Source organism: Equus caballus, chromosome 6 (assembly GCF_041296265.1).
Source record: "Equus caballus isolate H_3958 breed thoroughbred chromosome 6, TB-T2T, whole genome shotgun sequence".
NCBI lineage: Eukaryota > Metazoa > Chordata > Mammalia > Perissodactyla > Equidae > Equus > Equus caballus.
The window spans coordinates 68,393,282-68,418,852 of record NC_091689.1 but is presented as its reverse complement, the minus strand read 5'-3'; the positions used below and the strand labels follow the sequence as shown (position 1 = coordinate 68,418,852).

At 35.3% G+C, this 25,571-nt stretch overlaps 1 protein-coding gene across 8 annotated transcripts in view; it reads left to right on the top strand.

Annotated features, from left to right (window-relative positions):
• IPO8 (importin 8) overlaps positions 1 to 25,571 on the top strand; it is a 58,604-nt gene that overhangs the window by 9,835 nt on the left and 23,198 nt on the right. For 5 of the 8 annotated variants that reach the window (XR_011440008.1, XR_011440007.1, XM_023643312.2 and 2 more), the window contains 15 exons: positions 1,293 to 1,449; positions 3,909 to 4,067; positions 5,097 to 5,253; positions 8,038 to 8,127; positions 9,341 to 9,435; positions 10,057 to 10,141; positions 12,388 to 12,522; positions 14,126 to 14,225; positions 16,941 to 17,017; positions 17,305 to 17,421; positions 17,858 to 17,947; positions 19,263 to 19,428; positions 20,461 to 20,621; positions 20,931 to 21,056; positions 24,363 to 24,429. Coding sequence is in view for 6 of the 8 variants with exons in the window: in XM_023643312.2 (XP_023499080.1) it covers positions 1,293 to 1,449; positions 3,909 to 4,067; positions 5,097 to 5,253; positions 8,038 to 8,127; positions 9,341 to 9,435; positions 10,057 to 10,141; positions 12,388 to 12,522; positions 14,126 to 14,225; positions 16,941 to 17,017; positions 17,305 to 17,421; positions 17,858 to 17,947; positions 19,263 to 19,428; positions 20,461 to 20,621; positions 20,931 to 21,056; positions 24,363 to 24,429 (1,782 nt within the window). In the remaining 2 variants the exon portion in view is untranslated. Of the gene's footprint in view, positions 1 to 1,292; positions 1,477 to 3,908; positions 4,068 to 5,096; positions 5,254 to 8,037; positions 8,128 to 9,340; positions 9,436 to 10,056; positions 10,142 to 12,387; positions 12,523 to 14,125; positions 14,226 to 16,940; positions 17,018 to 17,304; positions 17,422 to 17,857; positions 17,948 to 19,262; positions 19,429 to 20,460; positions 20,622 to 20,930; positions 21,057 to 24,362; positions 24,430 to 25,571 lie in introns of all 8 variants that reach the window. The other 3 variants (XM_070271180.1, XM_070271178.1, XM_023643313.2) reach the window with 2 other exon arrangements.

Sequence of the window (25,571 nt, the reverse complement as noted above, 5' to 3'; positions counted from 1 at the left end):
TTTTTTTCTTATGTCTGTATAAGAATATGACATTATAAGTATTTATTTACATTCACTGTTCAGCTGGGTTGGTTAGAAAGCTGCATATTCCCTATCAAAACCCTGTAGCAGCATGTCAGCCTGTTTCTCTCAGAAGCCTTTTGTTAAATGTTGAATATGGTTAAAAAGTATAGGAACAAAATAATTGATTATGTTTTTTTTTTTTCTTTTGGTGACAAAGACTGGCCCTGAGCCTAACATCTGTTGCCAATCTTCATCTTTTTTGCTTGAGGAATATTATTGCTGAGCTAACATCTGTGCCAGTCTTCTGTGTGGGTCGCTGTTACAGCATGGCTGGATGAGCAGTGCATGGGTCTGTGCCCAGGATCTGAACCTGTGAACCCCAGCCTGCTGAAGTGGAGTGCACAAGCTTAACCACTATGCCACTGAGCTGCCTCCACTGATTATGTCTTTTGATAGAAATAAACAGATAAGAAGTTTCCTGAGATTTTCCAAAAATATTTGAAGACTAATGTCCTTTTCTCCATTATTATCTTTACAAGTGGTAAATATTTCAAAAGGGTTGGATAAAAATTACCAAATAATATGAAAAGCATAGATATTTCAAAATGGTGGGGCAGGGTAGTAGCCAGTGAAAGAAAATAAACGAAATAAGCAATTTACCTGAAGGACAGCAGAATCTCACCTGTTGTCAATCCACTATTAGATACTGTGAACAGTGCGACTCTTATGATCTCAAAGTATATATTTTTTTTAAGATTTTTATTTTTCCTTTTTCTCCCCAAAGCCCCCCAGTACATAGTTGTGTATTTTTAGTTGTGGGTCCTTCTAGTTGTGGCATGTGGGATGCTGCCTCAGCATGCCATGTCCGCGCCCAGGATCCGAACCGGTGAAACCCTGGGCCGCCAAAGCAGTGTACGAACTTAACCACTCGGCTATGGGGCTGGCCCCTCAAAGTACATTTAATAGGATCTCATTTAGACCACTTTGTATTTCGTCTAAGGATGCCTAGTGGATTCCTTGATTCTTAGATCATTTTTCTGTCATGTGATCTCTGGAGCTTGATTTAATGAAAGGTTTTCTGCTTAGACTTGCTTTACTAGCTAAAGAGAAAGCTTTAAATTCTTATCCATTTTCCCTTCCTCACTTGGCTATTTATAGCAGTAAGATTCTCCATTTTTGCTGGGTGTCATATTAACATTGAAGGGCTTAGCCTTTCACACTCTGTAAAACTGAATTAAAGCCATCTTTTCAATACTGCTACATTAGAATTTTTTTTTTGTCGAACTTAGCTGCCATTTACTTGAAGAACATGGTGACACAGTACTGGCCGGACCGAGAACCTCCACCAGGAGAAGCAATATTTCCATTCAACATTCATGAAAACGATCGCCAGCAAATACGTGATAACATTGTGGAAGGAATCATTCGGTCTCCAGATCTAGTGAGGTACATCATGCTGGATCTGTATGACTGGTAGGAAGCACGAAAGACACAAATGGGGGGGGGGATTGAATCATCAGCCTCAAGTTTGTTTTTTTAAAGAGGTGAAGTAATGAAGATGAGCACTCAAAGAATATTGTTTTACTTATTTGTCTTTGCCCCAGAATATTTTGTAAAAGGTTTAGTTGCCGTAAGTTGCCACAAAAAGAATTAAGGCAAAAATCATGCTTAACTAAAATTGTATAAATCCCCGCTATGTAAATAACCTATGTTCCTTCATTTTGATCTCTTGACTTTTTACTGTTTGCTTTTCTTTTTCTTGATACGGGGAAATTGACTTCTGGGAGTTTTAACTTACCACTTTTCTTAACACTTTACCTATGTTTTTGTTCATTTTTATGAACTGATTATCTTTTCCTTTGGAGAAGATAGGATAGAGCAAGTATAAACTGGAAGAATTGTCTCCTGATTTTCAAATTCAGATTAGGTGCTGTGAAGCAGCACTGTCCAGTAGGACTCTCTGCAGTGATGAAGTCTACAGCCACACTGTCCAATACGTAGCCATGTGGCATAGATGGCTGTCGAGTATTTGAAATGTGGCTAGTGTAAGTGAGGAACTGAATTTTTGATTTAATGTTGATTGATTTAAAGTGTGCACATGTAGCTAGTGGCTGCTCCTATTGGACAGCATAGCCGTCAACTTGTACAAGTTTTGCAGTCTTAAAATGGGAGAACCAGATTCTTTTCAACATGAACATGAACACGGACATAGTAATTAGGTTCTGTTTTGAAAAGGAAGGAGGGAAATAGATGAAACTGAGGTAGGGGAATGAAATTGTTTAATGTCAAGAGCTTAGCTAGAACTTTATCCCTGAGCATCTAGTGTACATTATGACATAAGCAGTAGAAAAGGACGGAAGTGTGAGGGGAGTGTTGAGGAAGGAGAATGAATATTGAGCTCCTCTTTGTGCAGTTATTTTGTTAGTTAAGAGGAGAAAATTCGTGTACTGATTAAAGAAAAATCACCATTATTCACGTTGGTTGCCCAAATGCCACCCTAACTCTGGCTTCTCCATGGTACCATTATGTGTCCATTTCTTGTCAAAATCTTTATGTTTTCAGATCTCTCTGAATCTTGCAATGCTTGTACACAATAATGTATGAAAGGATGGCCGTTCATAGCCATTCTTTGCGTGTCTTGGAATGAGAAAGGATTGAGAGGGTCAAGCTGAAGATGAAATTTAAAAAAATGCAAAGTTTCAGTTTTGTTGCACACAGATATGACCTGTTTGCTGTTTAGGAGCAGCTGCTGTTGCCCAGAGGAGGGCTTTATCTTTATTATGAGATAGTCTTTGTGGCTTTGCTGCTTTTATGTCCTGAAGGCTTGACTGTAATCACGCTTGAAGAAATATTTTCGAAGTTTATTTAAAAGTACTGTAAAGGAAATTTATCAAATAGATTTGGTAACATAAGGAAAAGGCATTATTTTGTTTGTTTCATTTCAGTGAATTCAAGTTATTGGCTGTTCAGTTGAACACACGTATTTTTTGGCACTATGGAATCCTAATTTAGCCAGGTTCACCGTGTAACCATCTGCAAATGACCATATAGGGGCATATTGATAGTTTATAGAAGAGAAATTTTTTCTCTTATTTTCTTTTCATTCCCAATTACAGTTGGGATCCCATTGAGGAAGTGATTACTGACCTAAGTGTTATGACATTGTATCTTTTATCACTTAACTTTGTGGCTTTATTAAAAGGATTTATTTTTTTCTGTTTTATGTCTTTCCCGTTGCTTTTTTTTCTTTTTATTTCTTTGAAAAAGGCTCTTAACTTTCTTCTTCGGGAATTGCTAGCTCATACTTGTTTCTTATACTCAAAGTACAAAAACTTGTTTCTCAGGAAGTTTTGATAAGTGCAACATTCTGTGTTGGCTGTTTACTGAGAATGGATGGTTCAAGACTTTGGCTCACAGAGACCTTTCCCACCGCTATGTAGGCCTCTGTTTACTTACTTTGACCATTTTTAGGCTAAGTTCCTCCAGTTCATATGATACAATACCTTTTTTGTTTTGTTTCCCCCTTAGGATATGAAACCAAAATACCAAATATAACAAGCTGAGAAATTTTGCAGAGCTGAGCTGGATTCATTGTCTCTTTTTGAAAATTTTTTATGAATTTATTTTTAAATTCTTTTTTTCTTTTTACAAAGCTATATTTAGCAGAAGACCATTTGAAAGGTTTCATTCATTTTGGGAAATCACCCATTCTGTGTCTTTTCAGTAAGTTGAGCTTGAGGAGTTTTTTCTTTATAGGACTGCTCTTTTTCCCCCTACTGCAGATAAATGACTATATAATGTAGGTAAATGCGAGTTAGAGTGCTTTTCTGTGAAATATTAGAGGTCTTTGAAACCTGGTATTTATAACTACTTAGATTTTGGACTTTTTTCCCCCCACCTTATAGAGTCCAGTTAACAATGTGTCTCCGTGCCATCATTAAATACGATTTCCCTGGTCACTGGCCAGCAGTAGTCGACAAGATAGACTATTACTTGCAGTCACAGAGCAGTGGAAGCTGGCTTGGCAGTTTATTATGTCTGTATCAACTGGTGAAGACATATGAGTAAGTTGATTTCTGTTGGGTGAAGATACCAGCCTTGTGTTACTTAGAAAGGATTAAATTGCATAGAGGGATCTGCTATGGGTGTTGCTCAGAATCAGGTTAGTTTGGGAAATGTTGGGTTAAACGCAGTTAAACATGTTTATTTACTATAGTTAGTCAAAGCACCTTCAATCTGCTAATGTCCTTTGCTAATCGTTAAGGCAATGATATGATAGGCAGTGCTTCTCAAACTTATGTTAGTTTCAGAGGACCAGTTATTAATAGCTTTCCTTGGAAACTCTGATACAGGGGTACCTTAACATTTGTCTTCAAGTGAGCACGTTATTAAGTAAAGCAAACATTTACCTATTTGGATGCAAGATAGAAAATGTTAGTTTCTTTGCTAGTTACTTTCTTTTCCATAAACCTTGCTTGGGAGGTAGGGGGACTAGTGTCACATTTGGGGGCATTGCTTTCTGGTCCCTGAGAAGATTGCTGCTCCTGCATGCGAAGTCTTGTAGTTTTCCTTAGTTAGTTCATACTCTGTAGAATTTTCAGAGAATATTTTAGATTTATAGCTGTTAAACTGATTTAAGAGCACATAAGTTTGTAAACTATTTTAACTTCTCAATTTAGGATAGTACAAGAAGAAATCTTTTTTTTCCCCCTGTTATTTGTTCTATAGTAGGAATGTCTATTTAAAGTGGCATATCAACTTATATTTTATAGGAAGAATTGTGGTATGATGAAAATTAATTTAAGTACTAGAAAAATTCATGTAGGAAAGTTGCAAAACCATCTTGGATTCTTTTAAACTAGTCTAGCTCTTCTAGAAAGATTATAGGTATTCTGCCTAAAACAGGGACATGCTTTTTCAAAGTTCCTTCCAAGTTTATTCTAACAATCCAAACAAAATGTAAGCCAGTGTTTGGAAGGTTTTTGTTTTGTTAGCTTTATGTAGTTTAAAGAATATATTTTTTTCATTCATGGTTTATGCCTCTTTTGTGGGGGAGAAATTATCTTTCTCTCTTTTTGTCTTTGCTCCTGTAGATATAAGAAAGCAGAGGAAAGAGAACCTCTGATAGCAGCAATGCAAATATTTCTGCCTCGTATTCAGCAGCAAATCATGCAGCTCCTTCCTGATTCCTCACACTGTTCTGTATTACTACAGAAGCAGATTCTGAAAATCTTTTATGCACTTGTTCAGGTAAGTTTCTCTTGCAGAAGATAAATATGGTGCCTTGTATTTCTGCCTGACACATAGAAAGTGCTTGATAAGTGTCAGTTATTATTAAAAATTATTACATGTTCCTACATATATTTCCTAAAAAATAATTCTTATGAGGGAACAGGCTCACAGAAATTAACTTATTTGTCCGAGGTTATCTGAGAGGCAGAGCAGAGTGTCAATGTCCATCCGCCTTTGGCTCCAGGGTCTGAAGTGCTGGGAACGGAAGAACCAGGGTTGATCTGTCCATGGCAGTCTGCCTGTAGATGAGTTAAGATTATAGGAGAAGAGGACGGACAAGAAGAGTGTCCCTCTTTTATTGGGAAATCATACTGATGGGAGTTTCTTTGTTTTTGACCCAATTTAAAGCTAACAACATTTAGTGCCTCATTTTCCTCCTTTTAAAATACTTCCTTTTTCTTATCTGAAAGCTATAAAGAATATTAATATAGGAATCTAAAAAATAATTAGAGAAATTAGAGAGGGAGTGCTTTAAATATAAAAATAGTTAAAATTGAATCCTTGAAAGACTTGGGTAAATTATTTAGATCTGGGTGGAGAAAGGATAATTGTCGTTGGTCTAAACTGTTTGATGATGAATGAACTAAAGCTCTATTACATGCTTTCTGGTTCAATTAGTCATGGCAAGAGGGTAGTTTTATCGAGCTGAAGAGCCAAGAGAGTTTGGTTTTGTTCTTGGCTTCATATCTGACTTTTAAGTACTTTTGTACTGTTTCAAAATATTTACCTTCAAAAAGATTTGTATTTTTAGCCTCATCTTTTAAACTTTTAATAGAGACAGTCTGAGGCAGGTCTCAGGTTTTTTCCAGGTCAGCTTTTTTTGGGGGAGAAGGAAGAGGGGAAGGAGGCACATCTGAGAAGAGAGAAGAAACCAGGATACTAGGAAAACGTATTCCCTCACCCTCTTTATTTTTGTAAGTAATGAGAAAGGAAGATGTGTGGTGCTCTTGTTTTGTTAAAGCACTGTTCAGAAATCTTCCTCAGGAGAATCACTGGACTCTGAGGCAAACATTTTTTATTCAGTGAGAAGTTTTGCCATTAGAGAAAGTAATATCCCATTTACTCAGAGGCTAGACTTCCCTTTCCCATTGGGAGAAGCATAGCCAGGAATCCGGAAGAAAGACAGAGGCTAATGAAATAATTTCCCCAAAGCCTCTACCTCCATTTGGTTAGCTAAGAGGGCAAAATCTGAAATTTTTTCTCTCAACATGTACATGCCAAAAACCTAAAAACCCAATGAAAAATTGCAACATTCTTAACCATTTTGGTAATCTCTTATATGCCACTATAGTAATATTCTCCAGCTGGGAATCCTGGAAGCAAAAATTTAGAAGGTTTTAAAAGGCACAATTAACAGTGATATAATGTAAGTGAAAAGAAGTTGGTGGACAGTTTGGGAAGAGGCAGAAAAATTTGTTTTAAGAGGTAGGATACAATTAAATTGATTTTGTCTACATAGCATTTATTAAATATTTATTGTGTCCAGGGCACTTGACTATTCCGTACATACTTCAGAACTTAATTTGTCCAAAAGTGAACTCATTGTCACTGTCCCCCAACTGTGAGTCTGCTCCTTCTCTGTTCCCTGTCTCAAGCGCAAAGGACGGCCCAGTGCACTTAGAACAAAGTGTGAACTTCCTCACATGCCTACAAAACCCTCAGCTATCCATGTCATGTTTTATCATTCTTAGCTTTGCACTTTACATTCCAGCCACAGGGAAATTCCTTCAGCTTCCTGAATAGGTCATGCCCTCTCTCACTTCTGAGCCTTTCGAATAGTGTGTTTCTGCCTGGAGCACTCTTCTTCCCCTTTATGCCCTGGTCAATTTGTGCTCTTTCTCCAGGTCACAGCTGGCATATCACTTCTTCCAGGAAGTTGTCCCTGACACTACCAGGTGCATTAGGTGTTCCTCCTGGGCGCCTTTATCAATATTGTACTGCTTTTCTCTGTACTGTGTATCACACCACATTGTCATTCCTTGTTTAAATGTGTTTTTCCCCAACTAGAGTGTAAGCTTTGTGAAGACAGAGACTATGTCTCTTACTCATCATTGTGTCCTTAGCAAGCAGCAGATTTTGGAGTGCCCGGATGCAGAGGTGCTGTAGCTCACAGGGTAGCAGGGCGATGCACACTGTGTGACACAGTGGACTGTGGTATTATGCCACAGTGTAGAGGAAAGTAATAGCAAAAACCTTTCATGAATGTTTCATGAAGTAGAGATTTTCATTGAAGTGGTTAAAATGAGTTCTCACCACAAAAAAAGGTGATTATATGCGGTAATGGAGGTGTTACCCAACCTTACTGTGGCAATCATTTTGTGATATATATGTGTATCAAATCATCACGTTGCATACCTTAAACTTACACAGTGTTACAGATCACTTATCTCTCAATAAAGCTGGAAAAATAAAAAGTTTAACATACAAATGGTAACAAATCACTTATCTAGAATCTTATGTTGGTTAAATGAGACCTTACTCTGTTAAATATTTTTTTCATTTAAAAAAGTAGCCCAGAGAAATAATTCATGACATGTATACTTCTAGATTTAAAATTTTTAATTTACGTGTATGTGCTTATAGATCTATTTTACGTTAAATTTTAGGTTGAGCCATCTGAAGTTGTTTTCATGGTCAAATGTTAGCCTTTTCATATATTTCAACCTTCCAAAATAGATAACATTGCTGATTTTTTTGGACAGGAGGAATTATTGTTTGATATTGTTCTTCTTTTGTTTTCAGTACGCATTGCCTCTTCAGCTGGTGAATAACCAAACCATGACAGCATGGATGGAGATCTTCCGAACTATTATTGACAGGACTGTTCCTCCTGTAAGAAGGGCCTTCTCTTCTTTGGGCAAATGGGGAAAACTTGGATTTGGGATATTTGTGGTGGACTGACTTATTGTCCCAGCCTGTTATTTGGGGAAAAAAATTACTTCTGTAATAAAAATAATTAATGATACATACTCATTTTCAGAAAGTTCAGATAAGCAAAATTAATAAAATAATAACCATATTTAATCTTACTAAAAATGATAAAAAGCATCTTAAAAACTTGGTATTTATTCCTCTAGTCTTTTTTTCTCTGCATCTATATACAACCATATTTAATTTATAAAAATGGTATAAGTAGGTGCAGTTTTAAAATTCATTTTCCACTTAAAATCTATTATAAATATTCTTTATAATTATGAGTGGTTTTTATACTCTCATTTGTGTTGAATGCTTCATTTGCTGAACATTTAGGTTGTTTTCATTTTTTTAGTGTTTTAACTATAAGGGTGACGTTAAATTTTTATGCACATACATGATTATTTTCTTGGGATAACCTCCTAGCTGTGCTTCAGGCTTTGACAGCTCTTGCAGAGTGCTCTCCAGAAACAGCGCACTGGCTTATACTTTGATATGCAGTGACTGAGAATGTCTGTTACATTAAATTCTGTTTGTCAGTTTGATAGGTGAAAGATGGAGTCTCATTTTTATCTGCAATAACAGTGATACTGTATTTCCTCTATCCAATGAACTCAAATAACTAACCAAATTAGCTAAATTAAATTGTATCAAATATTTTAAAATTTAAGCTTGTCTCCAAATGTGTGCAGTGTTCCTTCCTTTGTCCTTATCTTGGAAGCAATTATGTTGAGGTTTAATTTATATTTATAAATGCACAGAACTTAGTGAACAGTTGAGTGAATTTTGACAAACATATTCTTGTATCACTATCAACCAGGTCAAGATGTAGAACTTTTCTGTCATCCTAGAGCGTTTCCTCGAGGGTCGTGATGTTTTGTATTTTATTTTCTACTTATTTGGAACTTTCGAAGATAGGAGATAAATGTGAACAACAGCATTGATTAGTTGAAATTTGCTTTGCTTATTTAGTTCCTACCTAGCAATCTATATAGTAAGGATTTGCATTTGTATGGCAACCTAAATTGACATTTAATGTTACTTAATCTATGTCAAGATTTATTCTGTCTTTGTTACTCACAAAAACCCTTTTAAATGCAGAAATTTAATCGGAGTGCTTTTGTCCTCTTAGGAGACTCTGCAAATTGATGAGGATGACAGACCAGAACTAGTCTGGTGGAAATGTAAGAAGTGGGCACTGCATATTGTAGCTCGTCTCTTTGAACGGTAATTCTGTTTATTAGATTCATGATCTTATGGTCAGTCAGTATCTCCTACTGGATATAATAAAACTGGACATGTCCCTTGATGCTCCACGATATATGATGATTTGTCTTTAGAGCCACAGAGGGCAGAAAGTCACTCTCTGTTTTAAAGCAGGCTCAACTGATCACTGGCTTTGAGATCATAATGAGGTGGACAGTCTTCTCTGGGTCCTTCTATTCTTCTGTAAAGAATGGAGAAATGACATTGTTTAGTTCATTGGAAATATCCAGGAATTGTACGAGAAGGTGCTTGGCCACTCAGATCCATAGGAAAATTAGTCAAATTTAATTATAGAAGCATTTATTGGAAAGAAAATATGTCAGATATAACATATCTTTATGTGTAATATTTGCCCTTTAGGAGCTCTTGGTTAAGTAGGTGGAAGCTCCTGTCTGAAATTTTAAGTATGGCCAGAGTCTAAGTACAGCTCATGATTTCATTTTGGGGCTTGTGAAAAAAGGGGAAAGTTAGTTTCCTGCCCAAATAGAATAGATCTTTCAACAAGGGACTGCATTTAAACTAGTGAGCATGCTTTGTTTTAAAAATTTACAGTATTTAAACATTTTCTCTTTGTATTTTAAGATATGGAAGCCCAGGAAATGTCACAAAAGAGTACTTTGAATTTTCTGAATTCTTTTTGAAAACCTATGCAGTGGGAATTCAGCAGGTAATAAACTTAACGCTTTTTAAATAGAAGGACGGTTACTACTGAAAGTAATTAAGTCATTTCTATCCCTTTAAAAGTTAGATTACAAACATATTAATATGTTGCAGATTTATAGGGGATGAAATGGCAGCTCTGAGAATCTAACACAGTGCAATCAGTTTTAGAACCCGAATGTCCTAGGGCAGCTCCCACAAGAAGTGCCCTTCCAGGCTCCTAGACACTGGACTCAAGCCTTTTAAGTTTGTGGTACTGGTGTAGCGGTCACCAGTATGAGACTGGATTCTTCTGTTAGTTCTCACTGACCTCTTACGAGTTTCTTGCCCTCTGTTTCTTTGGGCCTCACCCCTTTGTTCTAAGCATTTATATCAGAAGATTTATATAATATGAATTGATCTATTTTAAAAGGAGTTGAGCTCAGAAGTTAAGACTTTCAGCTGAGAACTTATACATTTTTGTGGAACTTTGGGAACCATTCTACACAGTAAAAATTAGGAGTTCTTGAGAAATAATCCAAGTTGATATTAATGTTTAGGACAAATGAGTATGAAGATCGGTTGATCTGCCTTGCCTTTTGAATCATGATATTTTTGTTTCTATTTCAACAAATAAAATTTAATAGCTATTGAGCACTGGCTGTGTCAGGACCATATTGAGGAAGCAAAGATTAATCATACATAGTAAAAGGTTTTAATGATATAGATGATGTTTCTAGATTTTTATAAATTTACGCATATCAGTCTTTATTGTCAATGATGTAAAGTACTTCAAACCTGTCATCTTAGATGGAATACTTCCTTTAATGAGTTATCATTTTGTCTAGTATCATTTTATGGGTTATCATTTCTAAAAAGTACCTTGCAACAATTTAGGAAAGCTATAGCTATAATTTTCTCACAAATTATTTTGTTGGCCCATGAAACTGTCTATAGGGAAAATTTGTGAATAGTGAATAATATTATCTGTTCAGCAGTTGAAGCTGGTCAGCTCTGTCTTCTCCTCTTCCCACTGCTGTTAAACCCATTAAATATCCTAAAGTTGATGCTCTCTGGAAGTGTGTTCAGTAGAGTTTTTCCAGTGTCATGTACACGTACACATTTAAATTTCATGCCTTTGCATCCATGTCATAAACTATTTGTACCTTGGTTATTTAAGGTATATATTCCTAGTATTTAACAATAGTTTTTTGTTTTTCTTTTTAATCAAAAACTCTTCTCAGGACTGGCCCCGTGGCCTAGTGGTTAAGTTCAGCGTGCTCTGCTTTGGCAGCCTAAGTTCATGGGTATGGATCCTGAGCATGGACCTACACCTCTTGTCAGCCATCCTGTGGCGGTCACCCACATATAAAATAGAGGAAGATTAGCACCTCAGCAAACAAAATAAAAGAAAACAAAACTGTTCTCTCCTTTACTGTTGTGTTTTTTCTCCCACCAACTCCACTTTGCATGAGTCACAACTATATTAAGAAGAACCATGTTCAGTAACATTCATTTTTAGCCTGCATTGCAGAAGGGGCATCTAGGCAGTGGTAGGACATCTGATAAATTTTATAAACCTGAATTTTACATAACTTGAACTGAATTCTTGTTCTGAAATTATAAATTTCAGACCATGTTTATGAAGACTTTCCAAGGTCTGAGGTTTATAAAATAAAATTCTTCCACATTTTCTTCTAAAAATTCTATGCTTTCATTTTTGTTGTTGTTGTTGAAATATTTCCCTGTCTGGAATTTATTTTGGTATGAAGTTTAGTTAGGGAGCCAACTTAATTTTTTCTCAAAGGACTAATCACTTGTCCCAATACTGTTCTTTTGGATGACTTATCATTTCCCTTCCAATTTGAAATGTACCTTTATCAAATATTAAAATGTGTTATGGTATCTCTTGCTGCAGTACAGATGTTTTCAATGTTCCTTTAGTCAAATCTGTTATTTTTCTTAACAGGAATCTTAATTTACTTGAAGAGCTAGTATGCAGAATAGAGTGTAGACTTACTCTGAGTGTTTCTACAGGTTAGAAGTAGGACAAATGGCTGGGAATCACAGTGAAACACCTGTTAGTTCAATATAACATGAATCCATCTAATAATTAAAACTGCCCAGGAGCTTTCTCACAAAATATTGATTTCCCTAAAAATCTGTTAATTTTTATCTCTATGGATTCTGGGTTTTATGTCATGCCTAAAATGCCCCTCCCCTTAACCTTGTAATTGTTTATGTTGTATATTTTCTCCTCCTGTTTTCCTGTAGGTACTACTAAAAATTTTAGACCAATACAGACAGAAAGAGTATGTTGCACCCCGTGTTCTTCAGCAAGCCTTCAACTATCTCAACCAAGGGATTGTCCATTCTGTGACCTGGAAGCAGATGAAACCACACATACAGGTTGGTGTCAGGGAACAGCTCTCCAAAATGATTCTCTGGTTAATTTAGGTTTTCTAGACAAAGTAAGTGTTACTAATCCTATATTTTATATTTAATATATTTTGTTTCCATTAATAATTTCCAGTGAGTGCAGTCTTGTATCTGATATGAAGGGCTTGAAAATTTCAGTATTTGAAAAGAGTGAGGCCTTCAAGTTTCATGAGTTGTAAGACTTGGATACAGTTGTCTTGTTTGGAATCTCATTTAGCTCCAGTTTCTCCTCTGTTAAGTCAGCCAACATTTTCCTACCCTTCTTATCTAACGGTTGCTGCATCAAATGAGCTATCTTGTGTGATAGCATTTGGAAAACAGCTGCCAGGGCTCTACAAGTTGTGTTATTTTGCAGGAAATGAAGCCTGATACATGACTATTTTCTCTTGTAGGTATGAGCAAACAAGGTTTCTATTTCTCTTTTTGGATTGTTAAGTTCTATAGCAGAAGTTAAAGTTTCCTGTTTTTATTTCAGTTTTTTTACTTAAAGGTAGAATTCAGCATTGTATTAAAGAACAAATGAGAATGAAAAATTATGGGCCATTAATAAGTAAATTCTTATTTGCATACAGACAGTTTTGGGTAATTCAAAGATGTTAGGAACTGAATTTTTTTTTTCCTCTTGAGCTATGAATTCTTAAATTCTGTATCTCTAAGATGGTATCTAAAAAGGAAAATAAATTCTTTTACTTTGTCTCTGGTGTCCAGGATACAGTTTGTTTAGTGTTGTCTTATTATAGGTCTTACAAATACAGTATCTTTTGCATTGTTTTCTGTGGACATCTTAATAATGTTTGCCTAATCCCCTTGATCAAACAGTGATCATTTCTTTGCAATTGATAAAGATACTAATTTCATTTTATTTACTGTGTTCCTGTAAAGTAAGGGTAAATTGTGATAGCATGTTTTTCTCTACTTGATGCCTTGGGCCTTATTTTCACACGGTCCTTAAGCTGAATTTTTTCTCTTAGAATTATTTAATTTTGAATAAGTGATAAGAAATGATCCTGTTTTTATATATGTAGTTCTTAGAGCACAAAAGGGCTTAGTAGAGCATTAATAGAGGTGTACCGAGAAGCTATTAGATGTGATTCCCCCCCACCCCGAAATCCATATTTTTGAAAATGGATGAAGAAAATTTTAATATTGTTGATATGTTGACATTTAGGACCAAAGTGGAAATGTAAAAATGTTCACAATAAGAAATACATTAGTAAATATAACCTTGACTTGGTATTTATTTCTCTTCCTTAAAGAATCAAGGTATGTTTAATATTCATTTGTTAGTAAACTTTATTATCCCTGCTGTTGCTTCAAAGGATAGCATTTACATTCATCTCTTTCTTTATACCTTTAATCAGTGTTTAAACAATCTCGTGTTTAACTCTTTACCCCCCTCTCCCAGCTCTTGCTTTCCTGCTTTCACCTTAGCCAATGCCAACTTAACGGAAAGATTAATATAAGTTTAGAAAACTAACATCATAAAGGCCGTCAGTAAATACATTATTGGTATTCCCCAAATTTAAATAGCCTGTATGTATTTGTTGTTTTGTTTTGCTTTTTCTCTTCTTAGAATATCTCTGAAGATGTGATTTTTTCGGTGATGTGTTATAAAGACGAAGATGAAGAGCTGTGGCAGGAAGATCCATATGAGTATATACGGATGAAATTTGGTAATTGAGATGATTTTATTCTCTATCAGTTCCTGGACATGTAAAGTAATAGAACTAAATTTCTATTTTTATGCAGATTTTATTGCTTTATTACATTCTCAGAGTTCTGCTTTGCATGATAAACCCAAACTCCTGAGAGTTTGATGTTCTGGGGAACCAGTGGACTCGAGGCCTTTGGGTGTGGGAGATGAAAAGCCGCTTTCTCCATTCCTCTTACACGAGCACTGAAGCAGTCGTGGAGCCGTCTGTGACTTTCTGATGATGCGCTTCTGTGCCTTTTGGGATACCCATTTGTAGATTGGTTGTTCTCAGTCTGGGAGATCCTTTGGATTTCTGTATATTTTAGTAGTGCCCCAATTTAGTTTGCCTCCTTATCCTAGGGGCTAAGTATTCTACAAGGGAATGAGATTTCCTAAGGTGGCCCCAATGTGTGGCCCAGGTCTCTGGGGTCCTTTTAGCTTGGATCTTCCTGGAAGCTGCTGAACTGTGTAAGTTACCTGAGTTCATTCCCTTTGATCCCCAGTTTCAATTAACTGCTTCATGGAATATTTCTGCACTTAATCTAGCAAAATGTTATTTGTGTACCTCTGGTTCACCCACAACTTAGAGATATCTGAGAGCAGGGACTTTTTCTTCTTTATTTGCTTTATTTGCATTCTCCATCCCTTCTACACCTCTATGCTCCTCTACTGGTGTTTGGCTCTAGTCTGCCTTCGGTAAATGTTGAAATAAATAGTTGATGAAACTAGCACTGCCCAAGGCCTGCTGCAGGTGCTGTGACAGTGCAGTGCCTTCCCCTCGTCAGGCCTGGTGTCTCTAGCTACTTGAGTCAAGCCTGCTGGTGGAGATGCTGGATTATTGGGCTATGTGGTTTTTCTGGTGCTTTGTGTTTAGTATTACTTGATCGAGTAGGTAAGGAAGTGCCCCTTCTCTTGGAGACAAAGTACAGGAAAAGCAAACGAATGAGAAGCAATATTTACCATCTGCTTTATCCCTCTGTTCTACCGTTTCCCTTTGAAAACCATTACACATAAACATGATCTATTCTTTCCCCTTCCTAATGCTTTTGTTTTCCTAGGAGCAGAATGATTAGCCAGTCTTTCTTCTATCTTCTTCAAGACATTCTTTTAGTGTTTAGCTTTTCTGTAATACCTGTGTGATTTGAATGTGCAGGGTATTTGTTTGGCTTTCAGAAAGCAACCATTATTTCACTTACTCTTCATATCAAATGAAATACTATCTCACTTTTTAGAAATATAATAATTAAGAGCTGTGAGTATTGATTGACAGAATTTGCATTTTCTTGATTAAAAGGGAATATAGATAACTCACGACTAACTCAAGTGCTTTTTCCTTAGTCATTTCCTTCTGTGGAGTAGAATGCAGAGGTTGTCATTTGATATGTATATTTTACTTTTGGCTGACTGTAGGGGAGAACAATTATAGCATTAGTTTTCTTTTTATATTTTTGTAACTTACAGTTATTTATATAAATGAAACATTCTTATCTAAATGCATCTAAATGCATTGACTGATATTAATAATAATGTTTTTAGATTTGGTAAAAACAATGAGAGCTCAGGCTTTGATGTTAAGGCAGACGGGGTGTGAATGCTGAGTTGGTCACTTATTCATTGCGTGACTGGGCAAGTTACTTAACCTCTCTGAGATGCAATGTTTCAGCTATAAAACAAGTGATGATGATAGTGTTGGGAGGATTAAGTGGGATAATACACATGAGCTAACTGCGTTAGTTGCTAGATGCTTGTAAAATCTTAGTATAGTGCCTGGCACAGAGAAAGTACTCAATAAATGTTAGTTATTAGTATTATTACATTTGCATTTTACATTTTGAGGCAAAGACTTAGATTTGGTTTTATTTTTATATTTAAATGTGGACATATCAGACATTGTTCAACTTTTCAGATTCTTAGATAAAACTGCCTATTCTGAAATTTGTGAAAATTTTCGTGACATGAAGTCATGTGTTTTAAATAGATATATATTCAGTAAATACTGTGGAATACCTGCTGATCCCACCTGTGGACAGAGTCAAGCCCTGTCCTAGCAGTCCCTCAAGGCTTTACGCTTGTGGTTTCCTCTGCTTGGAGAGCTTTGTTGTTAGAGTTCCACGTAGAGCTTCCTCCCTCATTCATTCGATTTCTGCCTACATGTTACTTTGACAGAGAATTGGGGAGGCTTTCCCTGAGCCCTCGTTTAAACTTGCACCTCATACCCTGTCACTCTCTGTGTGCTTACTCTGTGGTTACATTGATTCTGAGCCTGACCCGTTATGTACGTGTGTGTGTGTTTGTGTATAATCTGTTTCTTTCACTCACCACGTCAGCTCCATGAGAACCCTTTTTGTTTGATCTTTGTATCCCCAGAGCCTAGAACAGTGCCTGGCACATAGTAAGCACTAAATAAATTTTTGTTATTTTTTGATAGAGATAAAGCACTTTTCCTGTCCTCAGTGAAACAGATATGCCTAATATGTATTGTTTTCTTTAATATGATTGTTTAAAAGGACGACCTGTAGAGTTTGCTAAACATTGTTGTGCATGAGAGCACTGATGATATATCCTTAGGTTTTTAATGCTGTAAATTAGTGTCAAATATGGATTTCTTGGTTTCGGAATAATGCTCAATCAGGTTTAAAATCTATAATAAGTAATTGTCTTTTTACTAACATGGTTTAACCTTTAAAAATCTTAGATATTTTTGAAGATTATGCTTCTCCCACCACAGCGGCCCAGACTCTCTTGTATACTGCTGCAAAGAAAAGAAAAGAGGTATACAGTTATTTTTTTTAAATATCAAACTGAAGGGTGGCCTGTGTTGATTTGACACTCTAGTATACCTCCAGTATTTGAAAAATTATATTATTAGTTATAATCTGTCACTTTAAGAATGTTTTTCTATCCTAGTAAGGGAAAAGGGTTATTTTGTTTTCTTAATTATAATTGCTTGATAAAACAATAAAATGGCTTTATTTTTGAAAATTTGTGCATCATATTTAATACTTTAGGAGGGTACTGAAAACTCATATAGACTAAAATGGATTTTTCTCTTTCTTTAGGTATTGCCAAAAATGATGGCATTCTGTTATCAAATCCTAACAGACCCGAACTTTGACCCTAGGAAGAAAGATGGAGCCCTGCATGTGATTGGTTCCCTAGCTGATATTCTATTGAAGGTCAAGCTACTCAAAATTTAATTTACTTAATAAAGCTGTGAAGTATAGGCAAATGAGAGAATATGAAAGTTATGGAGCATTTAAAACTGGTGACTGCTTCTGCATAATGAGTTGACTGTAAATATCCTTCTTTCTGTCACCTGTTTCTTTAATTAAAAAGAAAATTTGACTTTTTTATTTGTTAGATTTTGAGTTTGGAATTGTTGCTATGTAAAAAAAAGGCTACAAATTGGCTTTAGTGTTATTTGGTTCTATAAAAATCAATCAGTTTCAAATTCTTGTTTTAAAACATGCGATATGTAGGTCAAATAATTTTACAAGATTGTAAATAGAGGTATATTAAGAGTTAGTCATAATAAACATACTTTATCAGATGTAATTTTTACCTGTGAAAAAGACATTGATAAGTTGAAACTTAATTTCTAATTCCTAACAGAAAAGTTTATTCAAGGACCAAATGGAGCTGTTGCTGCAGAATCATGTGTTTCCATTATTATTGTCTAACCTGGGGTATCTTCGAGCTAGAGTAAGTTCTCCATATTTCCATTATGTACCTTAAAATCTTCGTTTGTGAGATAATTATTGAATTAAATGTTTTTGGATAAATCGACCTTTCACTACAAATTGAGACAAAATCAATTGGAATGTTCCTTATGGTCACATAAACTGAATAAAGAACGAACTAGTAAATAAAGGGATTTATGGATTTTAGTTTCAGCTGTTTTCATTTTCCCCTCAGCCTCACTTGCTGCAGATGCAAAACATGCAGTGAGAGGGATGATGTCACAGCAGTGGTACAATGTAAATTCATAAAGTGATTAATTCTCAGCATGCAAAACAGCATGAAATTCTAGTTTGGCTAAAAACTTAATTATGATTTCCAGTATATTAGGTAGATATGCCTTAGTAAAATGGAGAAAATAATAATCCATACAAAATTATTTGTGTTTTAAGTGTATGTTACTTCTAGAATCAATATATTATATGGAAAAATAAAAATAGAACTTTAATTCAAGAGCCTAGTATTTATCTTTCTAGCTACATCCACAGGGAAAAAATGCCTTGCTAAAAACAACAAATATTAACAATACTTTGTACGCTCTGCAACATTTGTAAACCGAAGATGATAGTTGCTGGAGAAATATTTGGGCAAATGTCGATTAGAGATGTGGAGGGCAGATAAGTGTTTTTATAGGTAGGCTGCCACCTTTGACAGGCTGTGTGAATTGTAATTCTCTGGATAAAAGTCTTTAGTAATTCAAATTAATTACTGTTGACTCTGTTTTAGGCACATAGAGAATTTAAAAAAAAGTAGTAGTATGATTCTGTGGTCTACTAGTTTAAAATCTGCTAATCTATACAAGATTTAGAGTTCTTCATACCTTATGTCAGTGAAAAAAGAAAGCTTGCTAAACCAGTTAGTGTAAGGGAAAAGAATGTTTCATTTGTTTGCTGTGAAGGCCAACAAATGAATGTCAAACATAGGTTTGTGGTAGCTTTTACATATAAATAATAAATTAGTTATGAATCATAATATTTATTAAAGGTGTAAACAGGTTTTCTTTTTTCAGAGACGCTTAAATTTGGCTCTGTTTTCTTTTTCCTATGAAAAAATGTTATCGTATGTAAGTAATTCAGAAGTAATGACACTGCCTGTTTTAATAAAAAGACTGGGAAATCGAAAAGTTTAGCAACTAAGGTTAATATGCTACCTTCCAAAACCAAACAAATAGTACTTGGTAGAATTAATGATATTTTACTTAGTAAGAAGTTCTTATGTGTGTGACATTATTACAGAGTGCCATAATCCTAATAGTTCTCTACTTCCTTTCTTTTTGTAGTCCTGCTGGGTACTTCATACATTCAGTTCTTTGAAGTTTCACAATGAGCTCAATCTGAGAAATGCAGTGGAACTAGCCAAGAAGAGCCTGATTGAGGATAAGGAGATGCCTGTCAAAGTTGAGGCTGCCCTTGCTCTTCAGTCATTAATTTCTAACCAGACACAAGGTAAAACCAAAAATGCCTTTTAGAAGGTTCATTTTGTTTTATTTTTTTGACGGGGGTCTTCTCAAATAGTTTTTTTCACTTCCTTCCCTAATAAGGATGGTTTTCTAAGTCTTAAGGTTCATGGTTTGGATTTCTGAGCTTTTCTACCTTCAATTTTATAGGAGTTTATTTTTGCCCTTTTTAGGAGTTTCTATTGACTGATTTCCAGAAAAATTTTAGATTAGGAAACAAGTTGATTGGGTTAGGCGCTAGAGTAGACTGAAAATCAAGAGACCTGGGGTCTAGTTTGATTGTGCTACTAACTTACCCTGTAAACCTAGGTGAGGCACATGATCTGTCGAGGCTTAGGTTTCCGCATGTTTAAATGCAGGGGGGTTGGACTAGACGGCTTCAAGATTCCTTTCAACTCTAGGATTCTAGGATTCTGCTCGTTCTGAAAGTAGCAAGTAGTATTTCTGGTGAGTGACAACACAGATATCTCATTTTATTATTCAGAAGAATATTCTGTTCAAAGTTCAAATAAACCTTTGAAAATCAATTCAGCTTTCTGAGGTAGGTGAACCAGGTTTACCTCTACTCAACAAGGTTTCAACGGGAGGACAGAATATTGTATGAGGATATGTGGGGAAGTGGGTGGGTAGAGATGGGGTGGGGCAGGGAATGGGCATTGTCAGTCTTGGGCATAGTTTTATGTACATGATTTTTTATACTTGTATCCTGATGTCAATATTCATGTTCTGTAGGTCATGCTGATGGCAGAGCATATGTACCGTTAGGGTTTCTCAGTGGGGGCTGTTGGCGTTTTGGGCAGGACAGTTCTTTCTTGTGCAGGACTGATTATCCCTATATTACTCATGGGAAAATTGATATATTGGTGAAGATTATTTTGGTATAGTTTTGTAACTTATTCACCACAGAGGAAGTATCTAGAATATGTTACCCTGTGTCACTTTACTTGGTGACCAAGTTAATTCCTTTTACCACTTGTGAATGGCTAATTTTTTACTGATTTTGTTTGTTTTATTGCATTAGCTAAGGAATATATGAAGCCTCATGTGAGGCCTATTATGCAGGAGCTGTTGCACATTGTTAGAGAGACAGAAAATGATGATGTTACTAATGTGATCCAGAAGATGATATGTGAATACAGTCAAGAAGTAGCCTCCATTGCTGTTGACATGACCCAACACTTGGTAAGACTGGGCAGATTTTATGTCAGTTTGCTATAAAAGCCGTGAATAATCTAAATAAATTAAAAACTCTAAAATTTTGAGTTCAGTTTTATATGTAACTGAAATATTAATATAAAGATATTTGCTCCAATAATTCAGAGAGCAGTTAATTTCCATAGTTAGAGTTAAATCTAGTAACAATTAGGATCCTCTCTTCTTATCTATAATATTCCGAGATTTCGTAGTGATGTGACTTGATGTGAGCCTTCTAATTTTCACTTTCTGGGCTTTGAATCTGGAAACTCATTTCCTTCATTGTTATTTTCATAGGCCGAGATATTTGGCAAAGTTCTTCAAAGTGATGAATATGAAGAAATTGAAGACAAAACAGTAATGGCGATGGGAATTTTACATACCATTGATACTATCTTGACGGTTGTAGAAGATCATAAAGAGGTGGGATTTCTTTGTGTTTTCTTATGTTGTTATAGTAACAACTAAAATTTATATCATCAATGGGCATGACTTCTAAAGTCTTTACTTTTAAATTGGTATTTAGTTATGTTGCCAGATTTTAAAAATTACTCCCAAATTTTAAAAACCCTTATTAAAATGATTGAGGGAAAATACTACATGTAGTTGTAAAATATATAATATATCCTTTTGTACTAATCTGAGTTCAGTTCATCACATCTGCTATATGCCACACTAGGTTTTTGGGGAATACCAAATTGAATAAGATGTGAGCTTTGTCTTCTGGAACCCACAGTCTAGTCTTGGGAGAGAGTGATAGCCATTCCAATCACGGTGGCAAATATTAAATAATGGAACAAAATTCTGATGTAACAAATATTGTGAGAATGGAAGGGAAGAAGAGCTTAACTGTCATCTCTCCTAAACTGCGTTCCAGAACAATTTTGGGATAAGAATTTGTGCAGACAATTATCAAGTGCCTTCACATCCATTAGCTGTAGAATCTTGCTAACATCGCCATGAGATGGAGCAGGTAAATGGTAGTTTCATTTTGCAGAAGTGGAAAACTAGATTCAGGTGGTATCAAAAGACTTGTTCATGGTCATAAAGTTTTGGGTTTTCAGTCAGGTTATTCTGATATCAATTTATCCTCACCTAAAACCTGCTGCTCTCCTCCCCAAGTATCCCATAGCCTCTCCTTACCTCAAATTAGATTTGTGTCCGTTACTTCTGTGAGTGCAAGTTGACTTGTTTGGCAGTGATGGCAGCTCTTGTTTTATACAGCGGGAACTGAGGGAGCAGGTGCTGGTTCTTTAAATAGCATTGCTAAACCCTGTGGCTCTTGGTTTATCCTGTGTTTATCATATACCAATGGAAGATTACCAGATTCATAAAACCAGTTCGAGATTCTTCTTCTGGGCAGGCCTTCCCTCACCTAAAAGGCTTACTGTGAATTTTTATTTCCACATTCATTATTTTACTTTTGTAGCCTTGTTGAAACTGTATGGACCTCTTGGGAACAGTGAAATGTTCCAAATTAAATTACAACAAGTATTCTTAAGGATAATTTTTTCCCCTTACATGTAGAACTTGTATTTTAAATTTGAAGAGACCTTAGGAATCACCTAGTCGAGTTTTCCCAACTCTGTGTGTGCGGAGGATGGGCAGTAGTAGAATGAGCAGCAGGATTAGTTTGAAAACGAAATAGCGTTTTATCTTTTTGTTTTAATTTTTTTACTCTTGATATCAAATTTATTTTGAATTTCAGATAAAGTTAAAGGAGTGTGCGATCTTATTGTCATTATCAAGGAAGGCATGAGTTAAAATTGAGAAGCACTAATCAAATCCAGCTTCCTTACCTACAGAGGAAAACACTTAAAGCCTTCAGCTAAATGGCTTTACCAAGGTCAACGATAATTAGAGGCAAACAAAGACTGGAATCTTAGTCTCTTGATTGCCTGTCCTATGATTTTGAACTTTGGCTTACTAAAAGCAAACTTTGAAAACAGTATTTCCTTAAAAGGAATCATATGTGTGTGAATACATGTACAAATACTTAATCTGTGAAGACCAAAATTAGAAATCTAAAACAGGTGCTCAAACATAGGCAGTTTTGCTTAATGATTTTAAATACACTGACACATTTGGATCATTTGAACTTTAAGATAGTAGTTTAGGTTGACTATTAGAAGAATATGCTTGAAAGTCAAAATAGGATTTAGATGAAAAATGTAATCCAACATGGATTTTAATTTTTACTTATTTAAAAAATATTTCGTATGTTGAAAAATTAAAAAAATGTGAAAAGATATTCAGTGAAATTTCACCTTCTCACTCAACTCCACAGTCATCTAATTCTCCTTTCAGGAGGTAGCTCCTTTACCAGGTTTTTTGTATTTTTCCAGAGACTTTTCTATTATAATATCCAAGCAAAAAGTGAGTATGTTTATTTTTCTTTAATGAAAACAGTAGCATACAGTTTTCATCACATATTGATGAATATAGCTAGGTGATCCTTCCATATTAGTCAATAAAATTACATTTTTTTAAAAATAGATTTTTGTGTGTGTGTGTGAGGAAGATTGGCCCTGAGCTAATATCTGTTGCCAATCTTCCTTGTTTTGCTTGAGGAAGATTTGCCCTGAGCTAAGATCTTCCTCTATTTTGTATGTAGGACACTGCCACAGCATGGCTTGATGAGCAGTGTGTAGGTCCATGCCTGGGATCCAAACCCATCAACCCCAGGCCACTGAAGAAGAGTGTGCAAACGTAACCATATGCCACCAGCTGGCCCCTAAAGTTACATGTTTTTAATAGTTGTATAATCCCCCTTTGTATGATACATCAAATTTATTTAACCAGTCTGTTGTTATGGATATAATTTAACTATCCCTTGTTAAATGGATATTTGGTTGTTAATAATCACAAACATTGCTGCAATGAAAGACATGTCATTTTGCACATATAATAATATGCCTGGAGGGCAGATTCCTTGAAGTGGAATTGCTGGGTCAAAGGATATATGTGTGAGTAAGTTTGAAGGATATCGCTAACTTGTCCTTCACAGCATGTGCCAATTTACACTCCCCAGATCCATGTACGACCCCTACTTTTTGATCATTGCCAGTCTGATAGGTGAAAAGTGTTAATCTTGTGCTTAGAATTTGTACTCTTATTATGTATTAGAATGAACAGCTTTTTCTAAGCTTAAGGTCCATCTATACTTCTTTTTCATAGCCTTTGCTTTATTTTCTGTTGATTTGATTTCATGTGAGGGGAATTTTATCTTTGTCTGTGATATCATTTGAAAATATTTCACTCAATTTTTCATTTATCTTCCCCCTGACTTCCCCTTGCCCTATGCAGAAATTTTTAATTTTTGAAACCACATGACTGAATATATTTATTTCTGGTTTCTGGGCTTTGAGTTATTTTTCCTCTTGAGGATTACACCCAAATTCTTTTATATCTTCTAGTATTTTTTTATCACATTGAAATCTTTGATCCATTAGGAATTTATTTTGGTGTAAAATATGAGGTAAGGAACTAATTTAATTTGTAATTTTATTATGGATTTAACTTCTATTTCCATCATTGGTTTACTTTTCAGAATTTTCTGGTATTCTTCTTGCATGTTTAATTTTTCATATGAACTTTAGAATTAACTTGTCAATTTCTCCTCTCAGAAAAGTCCTGTTGATATTTTTATTGGGATAATATTAAATTTATAGATTAGCTTAAGGATTCTCATAATGAATTTTAAACTAAAAGTTTAAAATTTGTCTTTAGGTTACTCAGCAGTTAGAGAATATCTGTCTACGGATCATTGATCTTGTTTTACAGAAACATGTAATTGGTAAGTTCAAAGTTTGGGTAAAAAGGTAAAAGAGAATTTTTAAAAATTGGGGGAGCTCCTGGTGAATTTTTAGCCCTTTAAATTCAACAAGATGGACAATTTAGAGAAAGAGAAGATTGCATTCTCTTTAATTTTTGGATATACTTTCTAATATTAGATATCTGTATTTTCTTTAGACATAAACTTAATACATCCAATTAAGAATTTTTGTTCTTGGAATCTTTAAAGAGCAGAAAGTTTTAAATTTTATGTTTTTAGAAATGAACTGGGATATGGTTCAGGTGAGGTTACTTTAAGCTGAGATTGAAAAATGTGAAATGATAGGTATATGTCTTATTAGAGGTTTGAATTAATTGTTCTGTTATCTGTTATAGTGCCTGACTTCTGAATAGAATTTGTTGCTAATGCTAGATGTTATAAACTGATGGGAATTTGTAGGGAAGGCTGCTTCTCCCTAAGTATCTAGTATCCGAGCATTTTGAAGATGCCAGCCCCAAGTCATTTGGACAAAGGGAGATGCAGCCTGTAGAGTATGCAGGTAGAAACATGCAAGATGTTAATACTTAAGAAAGATGTAAAAGTTTAATACTTAACAGGGGTTGTCCCCAAACTTTTTATCATTCACCCAATTAGTAAAAAACTACATATACTTCTAATATATGTGAATAATATTTGAATACATATTTATAGGTAATATGCATATGTCATTGTACTGTGTTTACATGTGTAAAAATAGAAATGTAAAAGGGTGAGATTAAAAGTATGTGTGTAAAGTGTTCTAATGCAGTCCTCTCCCATCTCAGTGGGTCATCTTGCATTGTGCCTAGGGTACATACTCTTACTTTTGAAATCATTGTTATAAAGAAGTCTTTCTCAGACTTGGGAGTGCGTGGGAATCACTGAGGAGCTAGTTAAAATGAGGATTCCTGGATCATAGCCCCAATGATTCTGATTCTTAGTTTGAGGCAATGCCTGGGAATCTACATTTTTACCAAATATCCCAGCCGATCTCATGCAGGTGAAACTGACTTGGAGGGGCTCTCTGCTAATAGGATCCCTGGATACGATCACTTTTCTTTCCTGTCTTACCAGAGCAAATGCAAAACAGACAGCGTAATCCAGTAGCCAGAAAAGAGTAGTCA